At 37.8% G+C, this 27,124-nt stretch overlaps 3 protein-coding genes across 4 annotated transcripts; all 3 read left to right on the forward strand.

Annotated features, from left to right (window-relative positions):
* Window positions 1–796: 796 nt before the first annotated feature.
* On the forward strand, window positions 797–9,018 carry LOC116255909 (aromatic aminotransferase ISS1). The gene is made up of 9 exons (XM_031631993.2): window positions 797–1,560; window positions 2,518–2,565; window positions 3,519–3,647; window positions 4,054–4,113; window positions 5,404–5,560; window positions 6,585–6,691; window positions 6,764–6,822; window positions 7,865–7,973; window positions 8,216–9,018. The coding sequence occupies exons 1-9, from the start codon at window positions 1,498–1,500 to the stop codon at window positions 8,669–8,671; spliced, it is 1,188 nt and encodes a 395-aa protein (XP_031487853.1). The 5' UTR covers window positions 797–1,497; the 3' UTR covers window positions 8,672–9,018.
* Window positions 9,019–10,393: 1,375 nt separating this feature from the next.
* Window positions 10,394–19,527, forward strand: LOC116256485 (katanin p60 ATPase-containing subunit A1). Its single transcript, XM_031632858.2, has 7 exons — window positions 10,394–10,844; window positions 12,162–12,660; window positions 14,291–14,488; window positions 17,010–17,254; window positions 18,008–18,166; window positions 18,374–18,461; window positions 19,021–19,527. Exons 1-7 carry the CDS (start codon window positions 10,726–10,728, stop codon window positions 19,300–19,302), a joined length of 1,590 nt encoding a protein of 529 aa, XP_031488718.1. The 5' UTR covers window positions 10,394–10,725; the 3' UTR covers window positions 19,303–19,527.
* Window positions 19,528–20,698: 1,171 nt separating this feature from the next.
* Window positions 20,699–24,503, forward strand: LOC116255560 (GPN-loop GTPase QQT1). Of its 2 annotated transcripts, none has more exons than XM_031631426.2 (11): window positions 20,699–20,896; window positions 20,983–21,152; window positions 22,105–22,149; window positions 22,273–22,352; window positions 22,503–22,580; window positions 23,011–23,114; window positions 23,315–23,471; window positions 23,569–23,656; window positions 23,730–23,802; window positions 23,896–24,026; window positions 24,115–24,503. In XM_031631426.2, exons 2-11 carry the CDS (start codon window positions 21,061–21,063, stop codon window positions 24,167–24,169), a joined length of 903 nt encoding a protein of 300 aa, XP_031487286.1. In that variant the 5' UTR covers window positions 20,699–20,896; window positions 20,983–21,060; the 3' UTR covers window positions 24,170–24,503. The 2 variants fall into 2 exon arrangements, with proteins under 2 accessions (XP_031487286.1, XP_031487285.1); XM_031631425.2 differs by having other exon boundaries at window positions 20,700–20,900.
* The last annotated feature ends 2,621 nt before the right edge of the window (window positions 24,504–27,124 follow it).

Genomic DNA, 27,124 nt, shown 5'->3' on the forward strand with positions numbered 1-27,124 from the left:
CAAAATCATGCAAAAGAACAACTTGCTGAGTTTGAAAATGATCAACCTGGCTGGCTTATTTTATTTATAAAAATTTCTTCCTCAAAGTAAACTCTTATTAGTTCTAAAAATGCTCTTATATTTTAGTTGCTTCCTCTTAACTCATTTGGTTTCGAGAACACATTATTAATGCGTAGCTTGCTGTTATTGAAATTTTCTTGTTTCACGTTTGTTTACAACATTATTCACCTTGATCAAGACTCTGGTGTAGCAGAGGGCCGAAATCAGAAAATATATGCGAAGTGTTACTGCGTCAAATTTTCATGTGGGGTGTCCCGGCTTGCAGTCGATGCTGAATATACTGTTTCGCAGGGAGTAATCCTCTATGGGAAAAAGTGATTTAGAATCTCAATTTCGAAACTCTCGATCTTGAGGGCAACCCATTCTAGTGATCATCTAGAAAACTGAGACCAAGCTCTTTCCACGAATTCTTTAATTTCTATTGCTTAGTTGCGGTTTATGGAGCCGTCTAGGGCAGGTAAGCATTATGGTAAATTCTTCGTTTCTACTTCTCACGGCAGGTATCAGTTCACGAGGAAACCAACGTGAACTTTTCTGCACGCTATAATGAGGATTTTCAAGTGGTGGACCAACGATGCGGCAATTCCACGTCTTCAGATTCTGCTTCGGATTCCGGATGTCTGCCTAAAATCAGGATAAGCTTTCCACGTTCTTCGCGTTCGGCTACTGCAAACGTGTATTTCTGTGGTGTGCAGATGCTTGGTCCATCTCATCATTCTTGAAGGGTGTGCAACAATCGTGTCTGTTGTGTTTGGCTTTTTCTCAGTTGGAAAATTGGTATTTCAGAGGAGCACATTCCTGTGGTGAATTGGATAAACAGAGTTCCACGAATCGTTGAAAAGATGAGGCACTGAGTTGGTGGTAGAGGAAAGTTTTTTTGTCCTCACTTTGCTTCACCTAATCGTTGCTTCTGTTTGATGCCTTCTCTAGCGTTTTGGTGGCAGACGCAACGTTCACAGAGAGAGAGAGAGAGAGAGGTTGGTGGGCAGACGCCCAACACTCAAGAGGGAAGGAGAGAGAGAGAGGGTGTGTGTGCGCGTTGTCGGGAATCTGCTTCTGGCATTTTGCGGGTTGGATGGAGATGGGATCAAATATCGTGGGGAGAGAGAGAGAGAGAAAGAGAGGGAACGGCTGGAGTCGTTCCGCGGCCGTCCTTTTGACGCATCGGGTTCGTGATTAGGGGTAGGTGGCGCTACAGTTTTGAGCTGACTAGTCCTCTTCGCTTTCCCACCTTCTGTTTTCTTCCTTCCGGGTTAGCCCATAAGTTCCTCCTGTTCCATTTCACCAAGGTGTTCTTCGGGCCTCGATCCTTCTCCCATCGAGGTGTTCTTCGGGCCTCGATCCTTCTCCCATCGAGGTGTTCTTCAGTCTCTCCCTCTCTCTCTCTCGCGGTCGCGTTTACTGAAACTGTAGCAGCTCTCTGTGTGAGCGGTCGTGATGGCAACATTCGCAAAGCTAGCGAGGAGGGCTATCGAGACCGAAACTCCTGTCATGGTTCAGGTATACACACACTATAAACGCGATATATAACTATATCAGCCACAGAGATTAGTGGCCGCTTCTTCGACTAGTTTGGTGGTTATTCTACAATTGATAGTCATTTCATTAGAAACGTAATTCAGATCTTACCATCTCGATAAAACATGCTCGCTGGCGTATGCCCGATTTTTTCCTCTCTTGAAGATTTGAACGTCTCTCGTTGTTTTCTTTCGTCTCTCTCTCTCTCTGATCAAAAACGGGATTTTCTTTGGGTTTCCGGAGTAGTAGCATCGGCTTTTTGCAAACATAGGTAAGCGACATGTCTCTCTCTCTCTCTCTCTCTCTCTCTCGCTCTCGCTCCCCATCTGAGCACCTCTGACCTCGGTCTATGGTCGTTTAATGGTAACCAAAACCCTAACTAGTTTGCTTCAGGCGAGCTATTCAATTTGATCATCAACTGCAACAGTAGAATTTCCACATCCACCTGCTTTGGTAGCACTGTAAACAAATTTGCATGCGACATAGATTGGCTCTAACCAAGTAATTAATCCAGTATAAAGCACGTCGCGTGATTATCAGAACCTCACATCAAATATGTTGGGATAAGAAATGAAAAGAACTTGGCATAGGTAAAGTGCATGAACATAAAAACTGAAATTAAACATGAAAGGATCACAGTTAGGGAAAGGAAAGAGACGCGGCCAAGTTGAAACGCAAAATTGTGCTGCTCACAAAATGCAAACAGGAAACGAACATGCTGACAGAATCACATATAGAAAGCAAAATGGCAATGTAGGCCGCTTGAATGCGAAAAGAAGGACTAGCTTAGAAAATCTTCTGGTAAGCTGAGAATCCCCTTGAAATCCTTAAGCGACATCTACAATGCTTTTCTTCCTGAATCCTAGGGAATCACCGCATCCAGTCCTTTGCCATTTAAAGATTCCATTCTGATGCATGATAAATACTGTGTTCTTGCAGATACAACAATTGCTCAGAGGAATCAAAGGAGCAATTTCACTAGCACAGGTATGTAAGGAACTGTCCAAGCACTGTATATTCAGAACTACGCTAGCATTTTCTTTCATTGGCTTAGGATTGACAAAGCTATCTTGTGATAATTTTGATGCTTTCTATTCTTTGGTAAACACTTAAGTTCGGTGTAGTTAATTTTGTCGTATGGTGCTGATGGACCAAAAACATTGATTTAATCAAGACAAAAAATCCTGCTCCTTTTTGTATTTTCGGATGTGATTTGTTTAGGTTTAATGTTAATTTAGGAAAACAGATAAAAGAACCATACTTATTGTCTTTTGATTTAGTTTTCATGACTATATATTGTAATACGTATGCTATCCAGCAAAATAACTTGGAAAAACTGTAGCAGCCGGTAATTAACTCTTCTCAACCATTGTAGAAAAGGTATGATTGCCTTGCAGTCACTTAATACTAGACTCGCCGATGACCCTTATTGCACCATTGAACAATAAATCTTCGTGGATAAATTATACGTACTGCCAAGGTGCCAACTGTACCAGGCTAACAGCATCCTCTGCCGAATGAAATGAGCATGAAAAAAATGTCAAAACAATTCCTTGTACAGTCAAAACCATCCTCACAGCCTTAACTCTTTAAGATACACATATTTTCCCATCAAAACCTCACCCACCAACTAGCAATATTTCTTCACATATGGCTGATCGCTAGTCTATCTTTGTCTGGCCCAAAAAATATCCAATGGTTACCTTTATGGAGGCATTTTGTAACTTCATGAGGGGTTTCAAAGTGTGTGTCTCCTGATAATCCGATGTGGATTGCTTTCCTTCATTCTAATTTATGGAACCGGGAAAATGGTGACTGTGGATGTAGTCACAAAATGGACACATAAGATATATGATTTGCATTGTACACTTTTGTCCTCGTTCTTTACCTCCCAGATGATTTTAGCAATTATGAATTTATCATGTTCATCTTGAACGCAGGGTGTAGTTTATTGGCAACCGCCAGATCATGCCTTAGAAAAGGTCAAAGAAGTTGTATGGCAGCCATCAACTAGCCAATATGGTCCTGATGAAGGCCTTCCAGAACTTAGAGAAGCATTAACTGAAAAGGTATTCATTGAAATTACTTATTTGGGAACTGTTACCTGAAACCCTTGTCTTACCACCATAGCTGTTTGTGCTTTTCCATGGATTGGCATGTGAATTACCCACTTTGCATTTAATATTCTTCAGTCAATCTCAGTCTTTCTGCTTCTGAACTTTGGCATAACTTATCAAATATGTTCCTTACATTATCTGACCTGTAAACACGAGTGAACAACACTTAAAATTTGATCTCCATATATTGTGGTGACTTTTAAAGTTGCATGTGCGAAATTTTATTTAAAGAGAAGAACGTGAACAATGTGTTGGCATGAATTTTGTTAGCTTGTGCAATCTTCTTTGAAATTTTGATGTTATATTGTAAAAAAATCAAGGTTTCATTGATATTGATTAGTAGTTCAACAAATTGCAGCTTCGACGAGAGAATAAATTGTTCAATTCTTCTGTTATGGTCACTGCTGGTGCAAACCAGGTGAGTGGAGTAGCTTGTCATACTTGTGTAAATTTGACCAGTTTTGCTTTTACAAATCAGAAATACTTTCCTTCTTGCTTTACCTTTCTGGAGAGGATATATATATTTTCTTTTTTAAGGCCTTCAGTGTTTTAATTCCTCTGAAAACTTGCTTAATGCCTTAATGGTGCTTTCTCAATTGCTGACATTTCTAATAGATCTCCTTTTAAGTAATGGATTTTTTGGTTGTTGGGTTTCCTCTTGTGAACCATGTTCACTCTTCAATACATTAGACATACTGGCATTTATAAATTGATACAAAATTATAAAACACTGTGTTCACAATGACTGAACCATGGTGAGACCCCAGGTCTGGCTGGACTTCCCATTGTGCTTGGGAGACTGGTGAAAAGGAGCTCTAGTTTGTTTGGGTTTTCATGAGGGATACTGAGAGGACTCTTCTGACAATTAGTGGCTCTCTGGAGTTTCATTCGTAAGAGATATGATTATGGGTCTTTTCATTTCTGTCACAGATTATCAATATTAAAGAACAAAGATCACACGTGGAAGTCAGAAGTTTGCGATACATAAGCACATTAATATCCTTTAGTCTTAAAAATAGGAAAAAATGCATGCATGAACAATCATCTGCAGAAAATATGATCCTATTGAGGACCTTGTGTTCTATTAGAGTACTTCCAGAGCACACGATCATATTAGCCATAGGTTCCATATAAAAATAGTAACAGTTCAATTGAGTGTGAAGAGTATTACCAGTTTCTAAATGATTTTTACTACATCAAAATATTAAATCTAAAGAATAGATGGCTATTTCAATTAGATCAGAGGCTTTTTGTGCATTTGAAATTTGAAATATTATCGTGCAATTATTATCATACTGTAGCATAGGTCCATCGCTTATTGATGCTTTCTGTTACCACCTAGGAATAAAATGTCTTAAATACGATTCTCCAAAATCATCCTCCCTGATCCCCCATCGCCTCTATCTAATCACATGGCTCATTAGTGACTAAAATCTTAATATGACAAAATGCACTGATTGATTGAGGTCTATCCTGGATTGAACATTTTCATACAGAATCATCCTTCTTGATCTTCCTAACTGTTCTGGTATCAAAGTGTTGAAATGGGCTGTGTTTCCAGATGCTTTTAACTTTTTGTCTGATAAGATAATATGATGATCTAACTTGAAACTTTTCTCCATTTTACAAGTTAATATGCATAGGTTTGAGGTTTTGAATCTTACTAATATGGCAACATGTTTATATCTTATTTTTGTTGCTTGTACAGGCATTTGTAAATATTGTTCTTACACTTTGTGATCCTGGAGATTACGTTGTAATGTTTGCACCATACTATTTCAATGCATACATGTCCTTCCAAATGACAGGCATTACAAACATATTGGTTGGCCCTGGAAATCCTAAAACTCTCCAGCCCGATGCAGGTTATAACATTTTTCTGGTTTCTTTGATTGTAAATATTTGTAATGTCTCTAATTTGTGTAGATATTGGTACTAGTGGCCCTTTTGACAAATTGTTAATCGTTTTATCTTTCTGATTAAAATATTTGCAGTTGTTTATGGTTCTTGATTATATGTTATACATTTTTTGCTGTTATTGCAAAACAAAAGCAGTAGTCAAAGCAATATTTTCATGAAACAAGAAGGGAAAATGCAACCTTGAAATTCCACAATAATCATGTAAAGAATCAAATCATTCCACAAAATGTATTGCAGACTTGACCTGCTTTAATGTCTGCTTGACAATCAATTTTACTGGTATTGTCATAATGCCTTCTTTCTCCAGACTGTTACTTTTTTATCTTATTAAACTGGAAATGCACATCTTGCCATGGAAGTCTCTTACTTACATAATTATATTTTACTAACTAAACTTGATGACATAATTTGTGAAAAGAAAAGAGCAATGATGTGTAGATTAGGTTCTTGATAGATTGTAATGCAGATGCATATTTTTGTATGTTAATAATTAACATGTACTAGTAATTTTCACTTCATGCATTACTTTATAGTTTAAACAACTATAGCTGAGAAGACATTTAAATACAGCATTATCAAATCAGCTTAAATGATACTAATGATTAACTTTCAATTATGTTCATGTAAATCATTGAGTTTGATCCGTTTAATGGTTCATGTGGACATAAAAACAAAGTCTGGACATGAAATTAATCTGTTGGATAGCATTCACTAAAGTATTTTCACACTCTGGATTGTCAGTCACTCTCTAAGTTGCATTCCACAGCTAGCAATTTTGTCACTTTTGTATTCACAGGCTTGAGAGCTGGGATTCCAACACAAGATCGTCAGTTACAATATTAAATTTGCGAACTTTTGGCTCTTATTTGAAGCCTCAGTCTTTAGTTCCTTCCAAGTAGTTGCTTTGATTTTACCTGGCCAAACAGTAATATGTGGTCTTGGATTTTGGTGAGAATTTCAATGTTACAGACTGGTTAGAGAAGACTCTGTTAGAGAACAAACCAACTCCAAAACTTGTCACTGTTGTAAATCCAGGCAACCCATCTGGAACCTATATACCAGAGCCCCTTTTGAAGGTGAACTTTACAACTGTCAATAAGTTTCTGCACATTTGGTGTAACTTCTCACTGCTGTTATTTGTCATGCAGAGAATCTCAGATATCTGTAGACAGGCTGGTGCTTGGCTTGTAGTAGATAACACCTATGAGTAAGGCTTCCCTTCCTAAATATGGTCTATTACATCTGTAGGTTTATTGTGCCAGAATAAATTTAATGCAGGTACGGCAATTCTTAGTGTATATATATGGATGCCTTTCATATTTCTAGCTCAGCCACTATATCCTTGCTTACATGTCATCAGTGAAACTCTGGATAAAATTCACTTCTTCGATGGAAACATCGTTAAAGTTTTTGAGTACTCAACTTTTCCTGAGGCAGCTACTGCAGACTGTAAGATAAATATTTTTTGTTAAAATTAATTATAACACATTAAGTACATCCTTGTTAAATTATGTACAATAAAGTTAGCCTGATCAAAGGTGTCTGTCATGTCTGCTGCGTGATCTCAGTTTCAAAGTACGCTGGCAATTCTTGACGAAAGAATCCCAAAAATTCATCCATGATAAATTATGTCCAATAAATTAAGCCTGATCAAAGGTGTCTGTCATGTCTGCTGCCTGATCTCAATTTCATAGTATGCTGCTCATTTTTTTATGAAAGAATGCCAAGAACCAAGATGACAAGTCATATTTCATTGTTTTTTGTCTTCTGCCAACACTAATACCTTTTCATCAAATTCTTACATAGCCAGCAGAAACATCCGGCAGATATATACAGATAAACTGATTGTTTAGTTGACGCTTGACATGCATTATCTTGTTTTGTATTGTAAATTCCTTTCTGCATTTAGAATAATCATAATTTTGTTCACTGATTAAGCATGGTGTGTGTTGATGATAGTGACCGGGTCTTGGGTTGCGGCTTGGGTCCACTAGACTGACCCAAGAATAGTTATAAATAAGGATAGGGCAGCTGTAATTAGGGCTATCGCTGAAGTTGAAGTGTCTTTCCTCTGGGAGGAAGAAGCCCTAATCAGGGATTAGGACCTGCATGAGTGAGTTTAGGGGTCTTATGAGTGTGCCTTTGTTTTTGTAACAAGCTTTGTTAGCTGGTGGCTAACAGTTGATGTCAACAAAATTTTATTTGTAGGCTATTAATATGTATTCATGTACTTCTGTTTACTTGTGCAGGTATTTTATGTATGATGGGCTAAAGCATTCATGTGTGGAAGGCGATCACATTGTCAATCTGTTTTCCTTCTCAAAGGCTTACGGGATGATGGGGTGGAGGGTTGGATATGTATGTTGTATATTCTTTTGTCAGCAATTTTAAAGATGCCTATATGAAAATGATCGATTGAACCAATGGTATTTGGATGATCAGAGGTTACCTTGCTGCTGACATTCAGTTCATATATGGCTGGTGGTCACTGTAGGGCCTGTCAATGCACAAATTATAATTGTGATTTTTGAAGTTATAAAGCTAACGGATTAATTTGTTATATTAATGTGTCTCGTGAATGTTGTTATGCATGCTTGCAGATAGCTTATCCCTCAAGTGCAGAAGGGTTTGGTGCACAGCTCCTTAAGGTGCAAGACAACATTCCCATCTGTGCATCCATCATCAGCCAGCGGCTTGCTCTCTACTCATTAGAAGCTGGTTCTGAGTGGATAGCAACCAAGGTCCAAACCCTAGTCAAGCGCCGCAACTTGCTCCGAGATGCTTTATCACCACTAGGTGAGGAGGCCATCAAGGGTGGAGAGGGTGCCATTTACTTGTGGGCAAAGCTTCCTGATCACCTATCAGATGATTTCTCTGTTGTTCAATGGCTCGCGAGGCGCCATCTGGTAGTTGTGATACCTGGAAGTGCAAGTGGTGGTCCAGGACGTATCAGAGTATCCTTTGGGGGGTTGAAAGAAGAAGACTGTGAGACTGCTGCTGGCAGGCTAAAAAAGGGGCTGGAAGAGCTTGTATGCCATGGTATGGTCACTGAATAGTAAGAGAGGGCAGGAAATGGGCCAACAACTGGTGGCAAATATGGTATGTCCTGAGATGAAGGATCTTTGGTTGATGATGGGAAGTGTTGGTTTCCTGTTTCGACTTTGTGCTTTATTTACCTTATGGTCCAACTGACAGTGGCGCAAGTCATCTCATTTAAACTAAATGAAGAGATCAAATATCCTTCACAAGATTCTTTTTTCCTTTTTCTGTCATAATATCAGATGTTCCTGCATTGCTATGAAAGATGTAAAATCAAAGATGATGCAAAAGAACTTGCTGAATTTGGAAATGATCAACTTAGCTGGCTTCTTTATTCATAAAAATAAGTTTCCTGATCAAAGTATACTGCTGTTAGTTCTACATGTTCCGACAAGTATTACCTTCTGTGGAAATTGCTCTCATATATTGGTTGCTTGCTCAGGCACTAAGAGAAGACACCATTAATACGTAGCTTCTTGTTAATGCCATTTTCTTGTTTGTTCACATCATTTGATTTGATCCAGATGCTGCTGCCGCAGAGGGCTGAAATCGGAAAATATCTGTGAAAGGTTACTGTGTCAGAATTCTCATGCATGGTGTCCCTTGCCTAGCAGTAAATGCTGACTGTGCTCTTTCGCAGGGATTGATCTTTTGTGGGGTGTGATAATGGAAAGAATTTTACCCACTAAATCTAGCTAGCTTGTGAAGTTTTTACTGATAAAGTCTAGCTACTTTGCCGTTGGTATAAAAATAAAAATAAAAGAAAAGAAAAATCTCCAGGTACTTCCTTCCTTAGGTGAGGACTTTCAGCCCTGATATCTTACCAATGCTTTTTGCTGCTAGACTATGGCTTCTCATCGCTTTGGATGCCCGATCCGTCATGGTGAGGTCGGCCCAAAACAGCCCAAAGGATAAGTAAAATTGGGGCTTGGGTTACATTAAATTCGAAAATGTGAAATCTATGGCTATGTTTTCATGATTGGAGGTGTTAGGATCTGTCCGTCATAGCTTTCAACCAGGATAGATCCTTTCTTTGAAAGATACGATAGTTACAATAAGAATACGCGATCATTGTTAATCTATGGATATGAAGTTAGAACAACCTAAACCATGCATCATCAGTCTGTGGATCGAAAATCAGATCGTTGTTAATCTATGGATGTGAAGTTAGGACAACCTAAACCATGCATCATCAGTTTGTGGGTCTAAAATCAGATGAACAATCATCCTCTTCTATTTGATCCATGAATTTAGTGAAAGAAAGGGAGCTTAATTGGCGTTAAAAACTTGCTCTTCAGTATAACTATATATTTGAGGAGGATTTTACATAAACCTCAATTCTCAACCCCAAGGTAATCAAACACCCCAAAAGCTCGTCCATTTCTGGATGAGGTAATCTTTTAAATGTGGTAACTCGCACTTGAATACTAAATAAATTTTGGCATGGTGTTGGAGTATCTTTTGTTTTCCGTTTCTTTGAAGTTGATTATTTTCCTGCTTGTACATGCTAATTCACTTCCAGAAGCCCAGATAACTAAAAACCAAGAAATGAGTTCGAACTTAATTTGAAAATTTTTACAAAAGTAGTTATCATTTTTTTCTCTTTTTTTTTTAACTCGTTATCATGATAGATCGGACGAACGTCAAAAGTGAATTAAGATGACTTTAGATTGCAAGTCATATATATATATATATATATAAGAGAGAGAAAGAGAGGGAGAGAGAGTTTTGACGTTGGCGGCATCGCTACTCGCTAGCTCACCAAGTTTCAAAAATCATGGCGCAATTGTCTTCCTTCTTAAAGTTTTAAGATGCGAAGAATTTAACGCCAGCTTCCCGGGGGCACGTTGCAGGAGGAACGCTGTGGTTCTTCCCTTCTCTTTTCGTGTACGACAATAGGAAAGGCTTCTCCCTGATCTCTTCGATCACCCATCGCCGTCTCTTTCCCGGATCCACAAATCGAAACCGCCTCTCTCTCTCTCTCTCTCTCTCTCTCTCTCTCTCTCTCTCCCTTCGATTATCCAGTTGTATTATTTTCTAGCGAGCAGTAGAGCCATCGATCCATCGGAAAATGGTGAGCGCCCTCGCGGGGTTCAAGGACCACCTGAAGCTCGCCAGGGAGTATGCCACAGAGGGCCTTTACGACACTTCCATCATCTTCTTCGATGGAGCCATCGCCCAGATCAACAAGTTCGTCCTCGCCATCCTTTGTTTCTTCCCTTCTCGCTCGTATCTTTTTCTTTTTCCTGCTTCTTTTTTAGTGCATATCAATTTGGTGTATTTTCAATGCCGGTGAAACTATATCGGTTTTGCGATTTTTTGTTTATTATTTCGCGAAATTGGTACCATTTCTTCGTGGGTTGTGGTTCATCGAGAAGGTAGGGTTCTGAAAAGGCTAATATCTCGCATTGCTGTTTTGATGGAAGCAACATTAGTTTATCTGGCCCTCTTTTGACCTGCATGCAGCATGAGGAAGGTGGCTTCGCGTTGATATGTGCGTTCTTATAGTTTGTATTCTTCGACAGTGTATGAATCATGAATACGAACCAGCCATCCAGAAGAGTGACAGCATGGGAAAATTGAAAAGGATGTGGGATGTGGTCTCCCAAGTTATCCGGATCTTCTAGACCACAGAGGTGCATCGAAGCTTTGGAGAGGCGAACGTAATATTTAGTCGTTTCCTTCCCTTTCAATTGTGTGGATTTGCTAGCAAATGGTTTCGTATGTGCTGCATTTGTAGTTTCTGTGTTGGTGATCTCTGGATGTGCCCAATTGTTCAGAGGAATGACATTACATGGGCAGTTGTACAACAGTGTGTAACTTTATGCACATCTTATCCTAATTTTGGTTATAAGAGAGGGTCGAGTAATCCATCATGAAGCGTTCAATTTGTGTGGGAAATTTGGGTGGTGCATTTGGTGCAATATCTGAAAAATCGTTCTCATGAGAGATACTACCAGGGTCCAGGAGTAAAAGGGTAGCTTCCTGTTGCTGGCGTGTGTATATCCTTGAAAATTGAGTCTGCACTTGTATGGCCTCGGACACTCAGTAGTTTCTGTATGGAGGGCAGGATAAGTTGAAATAGGCATCTCCCTTCGAGCAAGAGTGGATTCAGATGAGAATTTTGTTTGCACGTCCAGCTATCTATAACTGTGATATGATCTTCCAGGAGTTGTTTTCCCAAAACTGCTTGTGTTGTTTGGCACACCTTGTCTTCATATTGTTATAGCGTTGCCCTCATGTTGGTATCTGCTGATACTCACAGTACTATGCGTTTCACTTGCGTCAACTTGGGATACAATCTTGGTTGTTGTGCCCCAGACTTGTACAACTCCTGCATACTTCAGTGAAATTGTTTTGAAAAAGTTTAGATCATAAACAAGATCTGATGACAAGTGAATCACATATCTCTAAGGAATGTTTCATAGTTTTAAATTGCAAAAATATCATATCTAAGGCAACATATATAAAGCTAACCTCAATTTCACAATGCTCTCAATGTTTCAGGCATCTGAGCACGCTTGATGATCCAGTGATTAGAACAAAATGGACGAACTGCAAAAAAGCACTTTCTGATGAAATAGATATTGTAAAGCAACTGGATGCTGAAAGAAGGGCCTTCAAAGAAGCGCCTGGAATAGCACGTTCTTCTTCCCCTCCAATACAAACAAAGTCATCGTATATTTTCCAGCCAGCAGATGAATATCCAAGTTTCTCATCTGCTCCTGCTGATGATCCTGATGTGTGGAGGCCACCCAGCCGAGATACCCAGCCAAGCAGAAGGTCAGCTAGATCTGGTCCAATAGGTGCTGGAAGAAAATCTTCCCAAGATCCATCTTGGGCACGTTCCTCTAGGTCAGCTTCTGGAGGACGTGGAGCTAAGTCTGGTGGTGCTGCCACCTCGGGTAGATCTGGACCTGGTGTACGGTCATCTAGCACATCTAGTCAGGGTGGCAAGAGGGGTAATGCCAGCAGTAAAAGCAATTCTAGCAAGAGCGACCCACAGGTTTGTCTTCCTCAAGTTATGAATATATCCTTCTTTCCCTTTCACAATGCTAGGTCAACTAATTGAAAAACTAGTTCTGCTATGGAATATATTGAATACAGAAAACTGAAGCCAGTAACCTTTGTCTTGATAGTTTGAAACTTAAGTTCCATATGCATGTTGAAAAAGGAAGGCTTCCAGAGAGATGACTGAGATATGAGCCTACATTTGTGTCTTTCCATACTTTAAACTTTAAAGTCATGCACTTTAATAGTATGGGGGGAGGAAAAGTCAATCCCACTCTAAGTGGCATGGGTACGGATGCACAGATACAGGTATGAATACACCAATTTTAGAAAATGTAGGTACAGGGTATGGCAGGTATATGTATGTATATATGCCAACTAACTAAAAAAATTAAAATGAAAGCAACATTTAAATAAATAAGTGATACAAATAAAAAAATTACATGTTAATGAACAGAAACTCTAAAAACAGAATGAAAACTGAGTTGAAAAAAATTAAATCAAGTAAAAATTAAGCAATTTGAATCAGTTTTGATCTAAAAAGTACCCAAGTGTGTGCAAATATTCTCCTTGGGTATGGGTACGGCGACACAGGTATGTGGACCTCTCTAAAGTACCCATGATAAGCCTTCATTATGATTCTCTCACTAAATTTGTTGGATGAGACAAGTTAGTTTTACAGGAACATGTGCCTTAATGCTCTCTTGCGAGTTGTGAGGGAAGAAAGATATAAATTTTGAATTTTCAAAATTTCAAACGATGAAGAGCTTGTGAGCCTTGTAGCTTGTACCTTCTTCCGCAAGCTGCTGGTAGAGACCAATCACTTAGTCAAATGAATCAGAATATCTGCAATTCTGCATCCAAGTCTATCGTTTGTTGCTTTTGACGAATGACTGTTGAAAGTTATTATGATTGTTTTTTTTACTGCTTACAAGGACTGTTCATCAAAGGAATCATGAACCATTAAGCAGTTTCAGTATCAGCTCAAATGGCTGAACTCGTGCCTTTCTGTTTAAAAAGTAAAAGATTGTGTAAAGTCACAAGAAAGTAAGATTTGTTTTTCCCAAGGGTGCAGTTATAGGTACTAGTTCCTATGGCATATCATGAGGCAATGTTCCATGTCAGCTCTTGGGATTGAAGAGCCTTGGCTTTTCCAAAGGAAGAGAGCCAAATGGTTGGATTTTGCAGTCGCTGCATAACACTGGGATTTGAATCTCTGTGTTCCTATTACAAGAAAAGAAATGAAGAAAATCCCATAGAGTTTGGGATCTGCCTTCTTGAAACTCAAATAATTCTGGCTGAACTCTATGCCGAAATGTAGACGGTGTCTACGCACTTAGCGATAGTTAACTTTGAACCTTCTGTTACATTCACACTAATGCTTTAAGTTCTATGTGCACATAGAACATGAGAATTCCGCCTGGCAATTTATTTTTAAGATCAAAAGGACTTTAGTGCTTGTTCTTGTTTAGTCTCTTTTGCAGTTGATTGCACTCCCTCATTCGCTATATCTGTTTCTTTATCTTATTGGTAAATCTAGTTTTTGAGGTACTTGCAATATTGATATTTTAGGCAGTCTGGTATTCATTTTTTGTCCTTGCCATGGATGTTGATGGTACTGTTAGGGTGGTGATACTGATGAAGGAAAGTCCAAGAGACCGCAGTATGAAGGTCCAGATTCAGACTTGGCTGCAATGCTTGAAAGAGATGTTTTGGAGACTAGTCCTGGTGTAAGATGGGATGATGTTGCTGGATTAACTGAAGCCAAAAGACTGCTGGAGGAAGCAGTTGTCCTTCCACTATGGATGCCTGAATATTTTCAGGTACATGGCGTTTTACCCTTGTTTCTGATATCAGCTACCTCATATTGCAAAGAAATTTCATGCGAGTTCTTGGCCACTTTAGTCATTATTATACCTTATTATCAGCGGATTTACTGGTCATCACTTCAAGTTTTCTAACTCCTAGATCATTAGTGAAGCTGAGCTAGTCTTTCCTTCAGCTAGTCGAGCAATGCATTTGCAAAGTACCAAATGCTCCATCCGTAATAAAAGAAACATATACGAGATATTTTTATTTTTGGAATATACGGAAGAACGCTTTTTCATTTGAATTTTTGTTAGTACTTGCAAGCTAGAGTAGTGATCCTGTCAAAGTCTATATTTTTATTTGGAAACTTTTAATTATAGTTTGCTTATGGTACCTTTTATGGTCCACTGTGCAATTTGATTTGTTTTAGAGAATCAGCAGCTTTGTCTGCCTTCATGCTTTATACATGCATATAAGCATGCAGAGTGCATAACATATGCAGTCACCTACAACATCACAACGTCCACTGTGCAATTTGATTTGTTTTAGAGAATCAGCAGCTTTGTCTGCCTTCATGCTTTATACATGCATATAAGCATGCAGGGTGCATAACATGTGCAGTCACCTACAACATCACGACATACCTATCCCACGTTATATATATATATATATATATACATTGTTCATAGTATATTGTGGCATGAGTAAATACAATCACTATTTGAATCAGTGTCACAGAAAACACATTTTTTTTTAAAAGTTGCCAAAAAAACATTCAGAACAACTCAGCCAAAAAAATGGGAAAATGCATTTAAAAAAAAAACGCCAAAAGAAAAGCAAAAAAAAAAATCGTGTCTTTTTCATTTTTTTGTGTTTCATACATTTTTTTAGTTACTGGATTTTATTTTCACATTTTTTACCATTTATTTTTAATTTTTAAACTTTTTTTAAAATTACTGAGATTGAAACAGCTTTGTTGTGTCATACCTGAGAAAAACCATATCATTTTATACCCAAAAGCGATATTTGTGACAAGATATGAATTAATTATGAGCATCCAATCAACTTGATTTATGGTTTATCAGGTCCTACATGTAAAGTTAATTTTTATCATCCAGGTAGTTGACACTTAATGGTTTGACTTTGAAAAAGCACCTTTATATGCGACACCTTGTGAACTTCCATTCAAGTTGATTGACGGTTTATAATTGGTCCACAAATCCTATATATAAGTTTGTACTCTAATTGCAAAGGGGAAAAGGAAAAAAAAATGACCTGGTCTGGGTACCATTCAAAGAGATAAAGGGAGGGAGAGAGAAGAGAAAGAGAGATGAAGAGTCGTTGGTTCTTTCGCTAACTAGTTTCTGCTGATCACAATGAAAAAATGAGGAATCCAAATACTGGCGAAGGGCTATTCTAAGAAGAGAGGGTGAAACTTAAAGTCCTTTTCTTAGTTATGCAAATACACTTACTAATCAACCCTGCAAAAGGATAAAATGGACTTCGTCAGTGTTGACCAAGACTAGATTTGGACAAATATAGACCTGGGTGTGTGGATTGCACCCTGACACAGGATTGAGTTATTGACTATGTCCAGAGCAAGTCCAACCTGCGCCAGCATCTGGCTGTATCAACGTAGTTGCAGCACCTTGTTAGGTGAGTCTGTATGATATAAAACACAGACATGCTACATGAATTTAGGAAGACTAAGGTGCTCATTTCTAAGTTGCAAGCGTGGGACATTAAAATTTCTGCAACATTAGGTTTTAGGAGCGTCCAATAAATCTGTTGCTTACTGTTAATGTATGAAATTGCCATAAGAACTTCAAATTTATAATGGGAAAATGGAAAAAGAGCAGGCCTTTCCAAATTTGTTCTTGATGTTAAAGTTGAATTTCATTGAATGCAACAATACAAATGGTTTGCAGGTTTAGCACTGGAATTGTTAAAACTGAAAAATAGCTCGTTTAGAAATCAACAACTGGTTGAGATTAAGTTGGCAAGATCAACAGCTACATCATGAAGAAACCAAAAGGATGATTATGTCATAATAGTTCACCAATTGTTAAAAGAATTGTGTAGAATTTCGGCAGTAATTATATTTTGGCGAGCATCTCTTGAAAGATTATGCAATTGAATTAACTATTTTCTTTTACAGTATTGAATTTGTTATCTTACAAGATTACATGCATTGAGTTTTGGAAATAGCTCCTTACTGTAAATCAAATTTTGTAAATACACTGGGTCATGACATGCCTTGGGAAGCTTGAAGTGCATCCCTTAGTTTTGACAGGATGTTTTATCCTTCTAGTTACCTTTTTGACCTTACAACTGCAGGATTTCATTTGAGCACTATTCTCTTAAATTGTTGAAATACTTATCGAATTTTCTGTTCCAAATTTGGAGTGCGGATTTAAGAAACTTTGGTTTATGTTCATTCTGACAAGATTGCATTTTTTAACTTTGAGACCTGAATTTGTTTTCCATTTAGTGAGTGGATTAATTGAGTTTTTATTGCATGGTTGCAAAATGTAGGGTATTCGTCGTCCTTGGAAAGGAGTTCTCATGTTTGGCCCGCCTGGAACAGGGAAAACACTTTTGGCAAAGGCAGTTGCTACTGAGTGTGGAACCACATTTTTTAATGTTTCATCTGCCACTCTAGCTTCTAAATGGCGTGGAGAGAGTGAACGCATGGTCCGGTGCTTGTTTGATTTGGCAAGGGCTTATGCACCTAGTACCATTTTTATTGATGAGATTGATTCTCTTTGCAATGCTCGAGGGTATGCATTATATGATTCTTTTTTTTATTTTGTTTGGATCTTTAAAATATTAATTGTTTCTTCTTTTCTTTTCCCAAAAGGATCAAGAGATTAATTTTTGTTGATTTTTTCTTTTCTCTCTTCTATTTCTGACTACACGAGTGTTCAATTAATATTTCATCTTGTTGAATAGAAATTATGTAGCTTTGTCCTCTTGACATGGTTACTGAAATTCTACAATTCTGTGAGAAAAATACTCTGAATTTCGTGAGACAAATGAATTAAATTTTATAAATGTTACCTCCTATTGGCATGAAACTTGGGAACTTTTCCTTTTGGTTTAGTTTTGATGTTTTTATTGCTTCTTTAATTTTGTTTGCCTTCTCCTTGCAGCATAATGAGTTTTTACCTGATGTTAGTTCTCAAAGTTAACCTTTTGAGCTTACTCTACGATCTTGTCTATTGAAGTAAGATTGATGATTCTTAATTTGAAAGAACCAAGCTTGCATCATGTTTGGAAGAGTAGGAATTTTACTCAGCCTAAAAAAGATTTTACTTTGCTTGTGGCACTGAAGCCTTTCGAGTTATGTCTGTATTTGTAGGAGTCCTTTTAAAGTTAAAAAAATTTCTAAACTGAAGTTCTATGTCCGTGGTGGTGTTCTGTAAAACAAACAGTTCATTTTCTTGTATACTTGTTGACATGCCTTTTTCTTTAAGAAGCTGCATTATTCTTTTATATTTATGTGGCGACCCTAACTACTTGATTTTGTTCAGTGCTTCAGGAGAGCATGAATCATCTAGGAGAGTGAAATCTGAACTTCTAGTCCAGGTGGATGGTGTGAACAACAGTTCAACTAGTGAAGATGGTAGCCGGAAAATTGTGATGGTGTTAGCAGCTACAAACTTCCCTTGGGATATCGATGAGGCACTAAGGTAAAACTTGATTATGGTTGTTCCTTGGTACTTTGATATGTTGGTAGCTTTAACAGTTATGCCATGATTTACTCCTGTGATTGTATACACCGTTTGCCCATGAGGAACATCATCTTGCCTCCTTCATTGTTAGATTATTCTGCTTACACTATTTATTTTATTTTATTCGTATATTTGTTATTCATTATTCTAACTACTGTATTGCAGGCGGCGCCTAGAAAAGCGAATTTATATACCCCTTCCAAATTATGAGAGCCGTAAAGAGCTCATTCGCATCAACCTTAAAAGTGTGGAGGTAATGTTATTTAGTGAACTTTGCAATATTAAGGGGAGTTTAAATTGTTTTGATTTTATCATGGAAAAGCAAGTTGGTAGAAGTAGAAAAAAATAGAAGGTTGTGAGCATTAAAAAAAGTAACCATGTTCTTGAACTCTTCTTACAATTGACAAGCCTTGTATATGGCACTGCACGTGGATGTAACTTTGAAATGGATGAACTAAAAAGACTAGCTATCGTACTTCTCATTTAATCAAATTGTTTGTGGTTCTGAAAGGTGCTTTTGGTAACTCACTGACTTAATGTAGATAAAGAAATGGACACTGGTTGCACAAAAGGTATAGATAGAGGAGTGTAGAAATGCAATTGAGAATGATAGAACCTGCAAGTATGGGGTATCGTTCATATTTTCCACTTCTAGGTGGAAAAAAAAAACATCCAAGGGTGTAGACGACGTTTGGAAGAAGACATTGCAAATGAAGCTTTTCTTGTCAATGCTTTCCTTTTGGTGTTTGAGGAGAAATTTGCAATTGAAACTTTATACAGAATTTTTTACCTAGCGTTTTCTCCATGAGCAGGTTTCTCCTGATGTAGATATTGACGAAGTAGCACGCCGAACTGAGGGATATAGTGGAGACGATCTCACCAATGTTTGTCGTGATGCTTCACTGAATGGAATGAGGCGAAAAATTGCTGGAAAAACAAGAGATGAGATCAAGAACATGTCCAAAGATGAAATCTCCAAAGACCCAGTTGCAATGTGTGACTTTGAAGAAGCTCTTGGCAAGGTGCAGCGCAGTGTTTCCGCTGCTGATATTGAACGGCATGAGAAATGGTTCTCTGAGTTTGGATCAGCATAGTGGCTCCAAATGTCCTTGTGCTTCTTCAAATTGTACCCCCTCTATTGTGTAATCTTTGTTCTTAAACTCTTGTATTTCTTGCTCTTGCCCTGGCTTTATTATACATGGAGGATCTCTTGCCCCTCCACAACTGCCATGTATGTTGTTTTGTATGGCCCTAATTTGACATATCTACTCTTGAGGAAATGAAGTTACATCTAGAAAGTACTCTCACTTCTAATAGTACTCTTTTGTCCTGCTAAAAAGTTTGTTATACTAATAAATTTGGTTTGCTATGCATTACCTACTATGTTCATGCAGCACAGGCTCACAGCACGGCTAATCAAATCATCTTGATTCTCGGTTCTCACCCCATACCCAACTTTTGAATTTTGACAATTGGCATCTTGAGTGGAAGTGGGAAACACAAGTCACGCTCAAGCAGACGTGCATATGGTTTCGTGTTAAGGGTCTTTCTGTTCTACTGGGTCAGCATATAAATCAGACTACCCATGTGTTTTGATCAATCTGTACTTTTGGGGTCCTTACTCCTTTGGCAGTAGAGGCACTTTGTGTCTTACAAATCTATCCAAAGCAAGATTAGGGCAGATTCATCAGATATCAGAACTATCGGATCATGATCTTGCTATAATCTTTGTGTCTGATTCATAGAACCCTCACAGAGGTGTCGTGGAGGACTGAGTACTAACTAAGAATGCAGATCAGGCATTAATGAATGGCTTAGAGTTACTGTGCCCAATTATATGAGTTATGCTCAGGTGAAAAGAAAAATGATAGATCATACCAAGTTAACCTAACCGCTATGTTCATGCTTAGTTGACTGTTATTGCTCAGTTCAATCTTCGATGAGCCGAGCTAAGCTTTTGTTAGAATACAAATGAAAATAGACCGACAAGTGTAAGATTGAAACCCTTGAGGGCCTGCTTGCTAAAACCACGTTTCTTGATGCTATTCCATGATAGAAAGCTTGTTTTAGCATCAAAGCAATTTCTTCTGAACACATTTTGATGCTAAAATCGGATTTGTAATGTGGTATAATGCCATCCAAACAGGTAGCAGGTGTCGGGTGACTGATGAATTTCGGATTATTTAAATTGTCAAGCGGTTCATGTTCCTTGCTGGACCAGTCCTAGCAGATACTGAAAAAACGCAGACCAAGTTGTTCTTCATGAGTTGGAAGGCGCTGATTTGAAATTGAGTTTGTGAAAAATCGAGTCTGAGTTTTTGGTAGAAATCGTTGTTTTGGTCATGTAAACCCACATATACAGGTTTTAAAAACTGATTAAAACACTACGTTTCACAAAATATGTTGCCATCCTTAATGCACTCATTCGTCTTTTTAGATATTATTTAGTGAAGTAAAAATTTATTATTCAACCTAAAAATGATACTATGACTTCAGTTTCATTCCGAAGACCCTCTGAGAGAGAAATCCGAAAAATTAGAAAGTATCGGATGTTTCCAGATTTTCCAAGAGAGAGGCCCGTCTCTCCACCCCACCTCTGAAACCAGCAGCGGCGGAGCTAGGTTGGAGAGGATTAATCCCTTGTACCGCTCCAATCCAAAAGAATCACTAGGACCATCGTCGTTCACAGTTGGTCTCTCTCTCACGCACGCATATTAGGTTCCTGCAGTTTTCATAAGGGAACAAGTTTTAACTGCAAATTCTCCATCTTGCAGATGCAGGATTAATAACCTCCTTTTCATATGTGAGACTGTTCGTTACCAACTGTGCACAAATAGTTCGGGGCAAGGAAGATGGTGTTTGGCCAAGTGGTGGTTGGACCTCCTGGTTCAGGCAAGACAACTTACTGCAATGGCATGTCGCAGTTTCTCAAGCTCATTGGAAGGTGCATCTCATCCTAACCTTTTCTTTTTATGGATTTGCTTCCTTCGAAGTCCAAATTGTAGAAGCTACCAATTGGTATGTTCTGAGCTTTTTTATGTGTCTTCTTGGTAGCTTTTGATATAGGAGATTTCTGGTTCCACCTCTGGTTTTTGAGGCATATGTGAAAACTGTTAGTTGGGGTATAAATTCAACTCACGAAGAACCACCTATGAACGGGATAAGTGAATGCAAACGTCGCGTAAGAAATTCTTTAGGAAGTCCAGTTCCAGCAAAGGTTTCCAGACGACCTAGTTTTGTCTTTGTGTTTTTTCCGTGAGGATGTTTGAATAGGTTCACGGTGAGGGGCATTTGCTTCATCCGATCAAGCGTTTTACTCTCTTATTTTCCATCGTCGGAGAATCTGAAGTATACAGGACCAAAGATAAGAAGTTATTAACCTCTATAGTATATCTATTACACCCTTTGCATTGCTGTGAAATCTTGCTATCTGTAAGACTTCATGAACACCCAACTCTACTGTCCAAGATAGGTGCTTAGATGCTCCGTACCAAATTCCTTAGGCACAAAAAAGGCATACGTACATGCATGTGCGCACAATTGCATACGTAATGGGAGAAGCTTTGAGAATCTTACTCTGAATGTCTTGACTACTACTAGCTCAAGATTTGCTGATTTCTGAGGTGGCCAGTTCCTGGTTTATGTAGGGAATAGTGTTCAGATGAATTTGCTGGATATGCTCATTTTATCCAGTTGGTCTTTCATAAGGAGTTGACTACTAAATTTCATATTCTGAAGTTTTAGAATCATAATCGAGCGTCAACGGTTTTTGGGATTTTACGGTCTGACATGGATCCACTGTGTATCCAATGTGAAATATTTTCTTTGTCGATGTTTGTATGTCATTCTCTCTTTACATATTCTAACTGTAATATACATTTTCATTTTACTGACAGAAAAGTTGCTGTGATAAATCTTGATCCTGCTAATGATGCATTGCCGTATCCTTGTCATTTCACCGAATCAGTGGCCAGTAGGTGCTGACATCGAATCCTATCTGCTAGTTATGGTGGTATTTAGATCTCGTCATTTTAGTTGTGGATGATGCTTAACAGAATGCACAGATATGAGTGTGCAGTAAACATTGAAGATCTCATAAAATTGAGCGATGTAATGTCTGAACACTCTTTAGGCCCTAATGGAGGTCAGTAAGTTCCTTCTAACTCTTTATTCCAATTTAACTACTTTTGTAACATTCTTTAGGCCATAATGGAGGTCAGTAAGTTCCATGTAACTCTTTATTTCAATTAACTAATTAGTAGAATCTAATTCATGCTTCTCATATGTCGACCAGGCCTTGTTTACTGCATGGATTACTTGGAAAAAAACATTGACTGGCTTCAGTCCAAGTTAGAGCCACTTACTGCAAACGGTTAGTTCATTTAAGTTTTTGTCAGCATACTGTGGTTGGTCGAAAGGTCGGAACATCTATGGCAATGAAATCACTTGATTGTAACTTGAACTCCAATTGTAAATCTGTGACTGAAAATATCTAGTATTAAAACAGGGAAAGAAACTGAAATGGTTGTAGTGTCAAGAAGATCCATATCTAAAAAGTATTATTTTCTTTGTTTCCCCTGAGTTTTAGTTTGATTTACGCATCCTCGTTGATGATCGAGTTAAATACCAATGAAAAGAAAACGCTTTTCTCCTGTGTTTATTTTTTGATATTTTGCTAGGTATATATGTGGCCCTAACCATTGTGTCATTATCTTTGTCTGCAGTTCCAGCACAGACATATTATTGTGTTGATTCCTGACTTTTTTTAAATATTTTATTTGCCATGTTTAAATGGCCTGCAGATCACTATCTTCTTTTTGATTTTCCTGGCCAAGTTGAGTTGTTCTTTCTTCATCAGAATGCGAAGAAGGTTATTAAGAAACTGATGAAGAAGATGGACCTTAGGGTATGGTACTGTCACTCATTTGTGTGTACATGCAATATAAACATAAGACATTTTTCAGATTGGAATGCTACACTCCATGGTTATTGTATGCTTACAATGTAAAAGTCAATGTTAGTATCTATATAACTTGTCTAACATTATCTCATGTTGTTACTTTGCTGTCTTCCCAACCTTTAATTGAGAAAGTGCTATTTTTCCAGTTGGCTGCCGTGCATCTAGTAGATGCTCACCTCTGCAGTGACCCTGGTAAATACATTAGTGCTTTGCTTTTATCTCTGTCAACTATGTTGCATTTAGAGCTTCCGCACATCAACGTGTTGTCCAAGATTGATCTCATTGAGAACTATGGGAAGCTTGGTATGTTCCATTTTTGAGCATTCACCCTATCAATGCTATGTTAAGCACTATTATGACGGAATATGTTTTGACATGTTGATTATGAAAAAATTTTCAGCATTTAATTTAGACTTCTATACGGATGTACAAGATCTATCATATTTGCAGTATCATCTCGACCAAGATTCTCGATCTGCAAAATATAGGTATAAATTTCTGTTTACTCCTGTGTGTTTCCTTTCTTATTCAACTTTGTCTAGACTATTGACTTTCTAACAGGAAGCTTACCAAGGAACTATGTGAGGTTATAGAAGACTTTGGTATAGTTAATTTCACAACCTTGGATATTCAGGCAAGCTATATCTGCATATTTTCCCTTGAAATTCAACCCCATTTGGAATTCATGTATAACTTTCCTTTACTAACATGAATGTTATTTTGTCAGGACAAGGAAAGTGTAGGAAATCTTGTAAAGCTGATAGATAAATGTAATGGTTATATATTTGCTGGCATTGAAGGGAGTGCTGTTGAATTCAGTAAAATAGCTGTTGGACCACTGGACTGGGACTATTATAGATATCCTTTTCCTTCATGTTTTATATTTCCATAAATATCTTAATCATATCTTGTTTGAAGTATGTTGGTTACTTAACATGCTATTCACAGTTGCAGCGGTCCAGGAAAAATATATGAAGGATGACAATGATTTTGATAAGTAACAGTTGCCCTTCTGAAGGTGTTTCTGATTGCATAGACAACGCAGCAGAGTTATCTGGACCATTTTACATGCCTAGAGAACATTTGACTGCCCCTATTTGGTCCACAGATATGTGCTTAGTTGAGATGAGGCGCAAGGTCATTTGGTTTCTGATGCTGGACATGAAGAAATGATGAACAAAACATGTTCTGTTGCAATACTAGATCCATATCTTCAATCAGTATCTTCAATTTATGTTGTAAGGTATAGGAGGGTACTGTTCATGTGTGCATTAGTGATACAGAGATCTAGTCAAGGAATTATGAGAAACTTCGCTTCAAGTGCTTGTTTATTTTCATCATCGTTTTGAATCCCTTATACCTATTGCAAGATCTTTGGTTCCTGCTCTTGGAATGTATGGAACTGAAACTTTCAGAGTTGTACTGCGATATGTTGCATTTCATAGATAGACAGAACATGGTAGCCCGTTCGCCGATGTTTGTTTAAATCAAGCGAGACAGACGCTAGTAGAGGCTCCACATACAATGTAGAGCATCCGTCCTTTAGCATTCCACCGTTTTGGCAGAGCACAGGATCCATTGAATGTGAAGCGTGCAGAACACGAGTTCTGTCATCTTGCCATTTCATGCAACCGCAGGCCCCACCTTACGACAAAATGCATGCGTGTTGATAACATCGAACATCTTCAAAGGCCACCGATCTTACCAATTTTTTGGAGGCTGTTTTTACTTTCTTTCATTGATCATTTGTCTTAGCCTCTCGCTCTCAACTCCCCCAGAAATTTTTAATGAGGCAGGTCGAATTAAAGTTCTTAAATTTTGATTAGGGTCGAAATATCATTTTTCAAAATTTTTATATAGAACAAGTGGAATTTTTTCAAATGTATATATAATTTTTTTTTACAAAAATTGAGGTGAGGCAAGGGTCCAAGCGAGCTCTACTTTGTCTCTGCCTCTGCTCCCCCTTCCCGACACACACACCAAATGATGAGTAGTGTAATTGGTTAAACCAGATGACATGTAAACTGGTTCGATTCTTGGAGGACGCTATCCTGATAGTATTAAGGAGTGTTGAATCAGGATCATGGGCTGCAGCTCGCCCTAATGTGGACAAACTTTATTCCCCACTCTTCTCTACCACCTCCACAGTCCTCCCTCAGGAATTTTGTAATACATCTAAGCGTACATATGAGCACACTAATATATTACGTAAACTTCATGAACTCTATACTTTCATAAATTATAAGCAACTATCAACATACGTTTCCTATCTATGTTAGATTTTGAAATTTTTAGATACCAGTATACATTCAGCTAAAACGTGAATTCCTGAAAATATTTGGACGGCAAAGCGCATCCCATGGATGGACCATTATCTTTCGTCACTGTCATGGATGCAGAAGCTACCTGTCGTGGAAGATGACACATTATTCGTGCAGGAAGACAACTGATCTGTTCTTCTTGTAAGATCACTAAATGCCTTTGATTTGAGGTGGATAATTGGGAGGATTGCTGTTCTCGTCAGAACATAGTAGGTTAGGCTAGCGAACTACTCATTGGGTATTTGGGTATTGAATCAGGCAGAACAAACCAGGGAACTTTAAAAGAAACGCAAAAGAGAAACTAAAAAAACCAACATTTTTGGAAATTGGTAATAAGCAGTTTGTTGATCCAGATGCATGAGAGGTTGCTTTCTTTAACAACTGCATCGTCTGTCATGAAAGCTTCACATACAATTGAAAAGCAATTGACGTGCCAATATGAGTGAATAATTATATATTTGGTATTTTTCTTCTTTGCTTTTGGATGCTCTTCTCCCCACTTTAAACCGCTAAATGTTTCAGCCTCTTGCATAGTTGTTTTGTTCAGGAGCTAGTTTGCTTCTGTACCATCATCTTGCCCTCATGTCACATTATTCTCTTTGAGGTAGAAATGGACAACTAGATAATATGAAAAAGCTTTATGTTATGTTAAACTATCACACTTGATGAATTTCATGTTTAAATCTCATGTTAATCCTGTCAATGAAAAAAAAGAAAGAAAAGACGTCAATCATAACCTGCAATTCAACACCAAAGAGTAAATATGTTGATGGTTTTGAATTTTTAATAATAATAAAAGAAAACACACTTAAAGAATTGGTGGTAATAGAAAACACAACTAACCTTGCTGTATCGGACCTAAATTTTTGCAGGCTTAAGTTTGGGCTAGTATGATAAAAATAGTACTTCAATATATAAATAAGGACTAATAGTAAATTAATCAATGTCTATTAAACTTTCTTAACCATATCAACCAGCATTAGTACATAACTAATCGCACGCAAATAACTTAGTTTTTTTATTCATTAGTAAAATAATGCTACTCTATTTTCTTATTAATTCTGAAAGTCCTTCAGAGAAAACCAAGGGGTATTTGGCAACTTGAATACTAACATGAATATGTTCCAAGTATGGAGACAAATTCATGGAACTTTGTTCTAATGTTCCCAGAATCTGCCGTAATCATTGGACAGATCTAAGTTGTTCATGTTCATATTGCCAAACACCTCCTAATTATGAAACAAAGTTAGGCAGGATTTTGTACATCGTTGTTTAATAGGCTAAAATGGTGGAGTTTTACTTATTTAACATTGAAAGTTCTCGAAAACAATTTTACGAATCTCTTTGTTTAACCAAAGAAAAACTCATGCGTACTGCTTTCAACAATTCCAAAAAGGTTAGATGTGTTTTTTTGTGATTGTCAATTCTCTAAGCATGTTTTTGAAAATTTTCTTAATAAAAGTAACTGGTACCTTTCAATAGTTCCACTATTTATTGTTGGAGCATTAACACGGAGCATGAAACGGTAGGTGAAAGCAGCGTTACATTTGGATAATATATACTCATATATAATATGAGTTGATGTAACTTGTTGGGGTTGCATATATGGACAGATAATGAAAGAAGCAGCAGATC

Source organism: Nymphaea colorata, chromosome 6 (assembly GCF_008831285.2).
Source record: "Nymphaea colorata isolate Beijing-Zhang1983 chromosome 6, ASM883128v2, whole genome shotgun sequence".
Classification (NCBI taxonomy): Eukaryota; Viridiplantae; Streptophyta; class Magnoliopsida; order Nymphaeales; family Nymphaeaceae; genus Nymphaea; species Nymphaea colorata.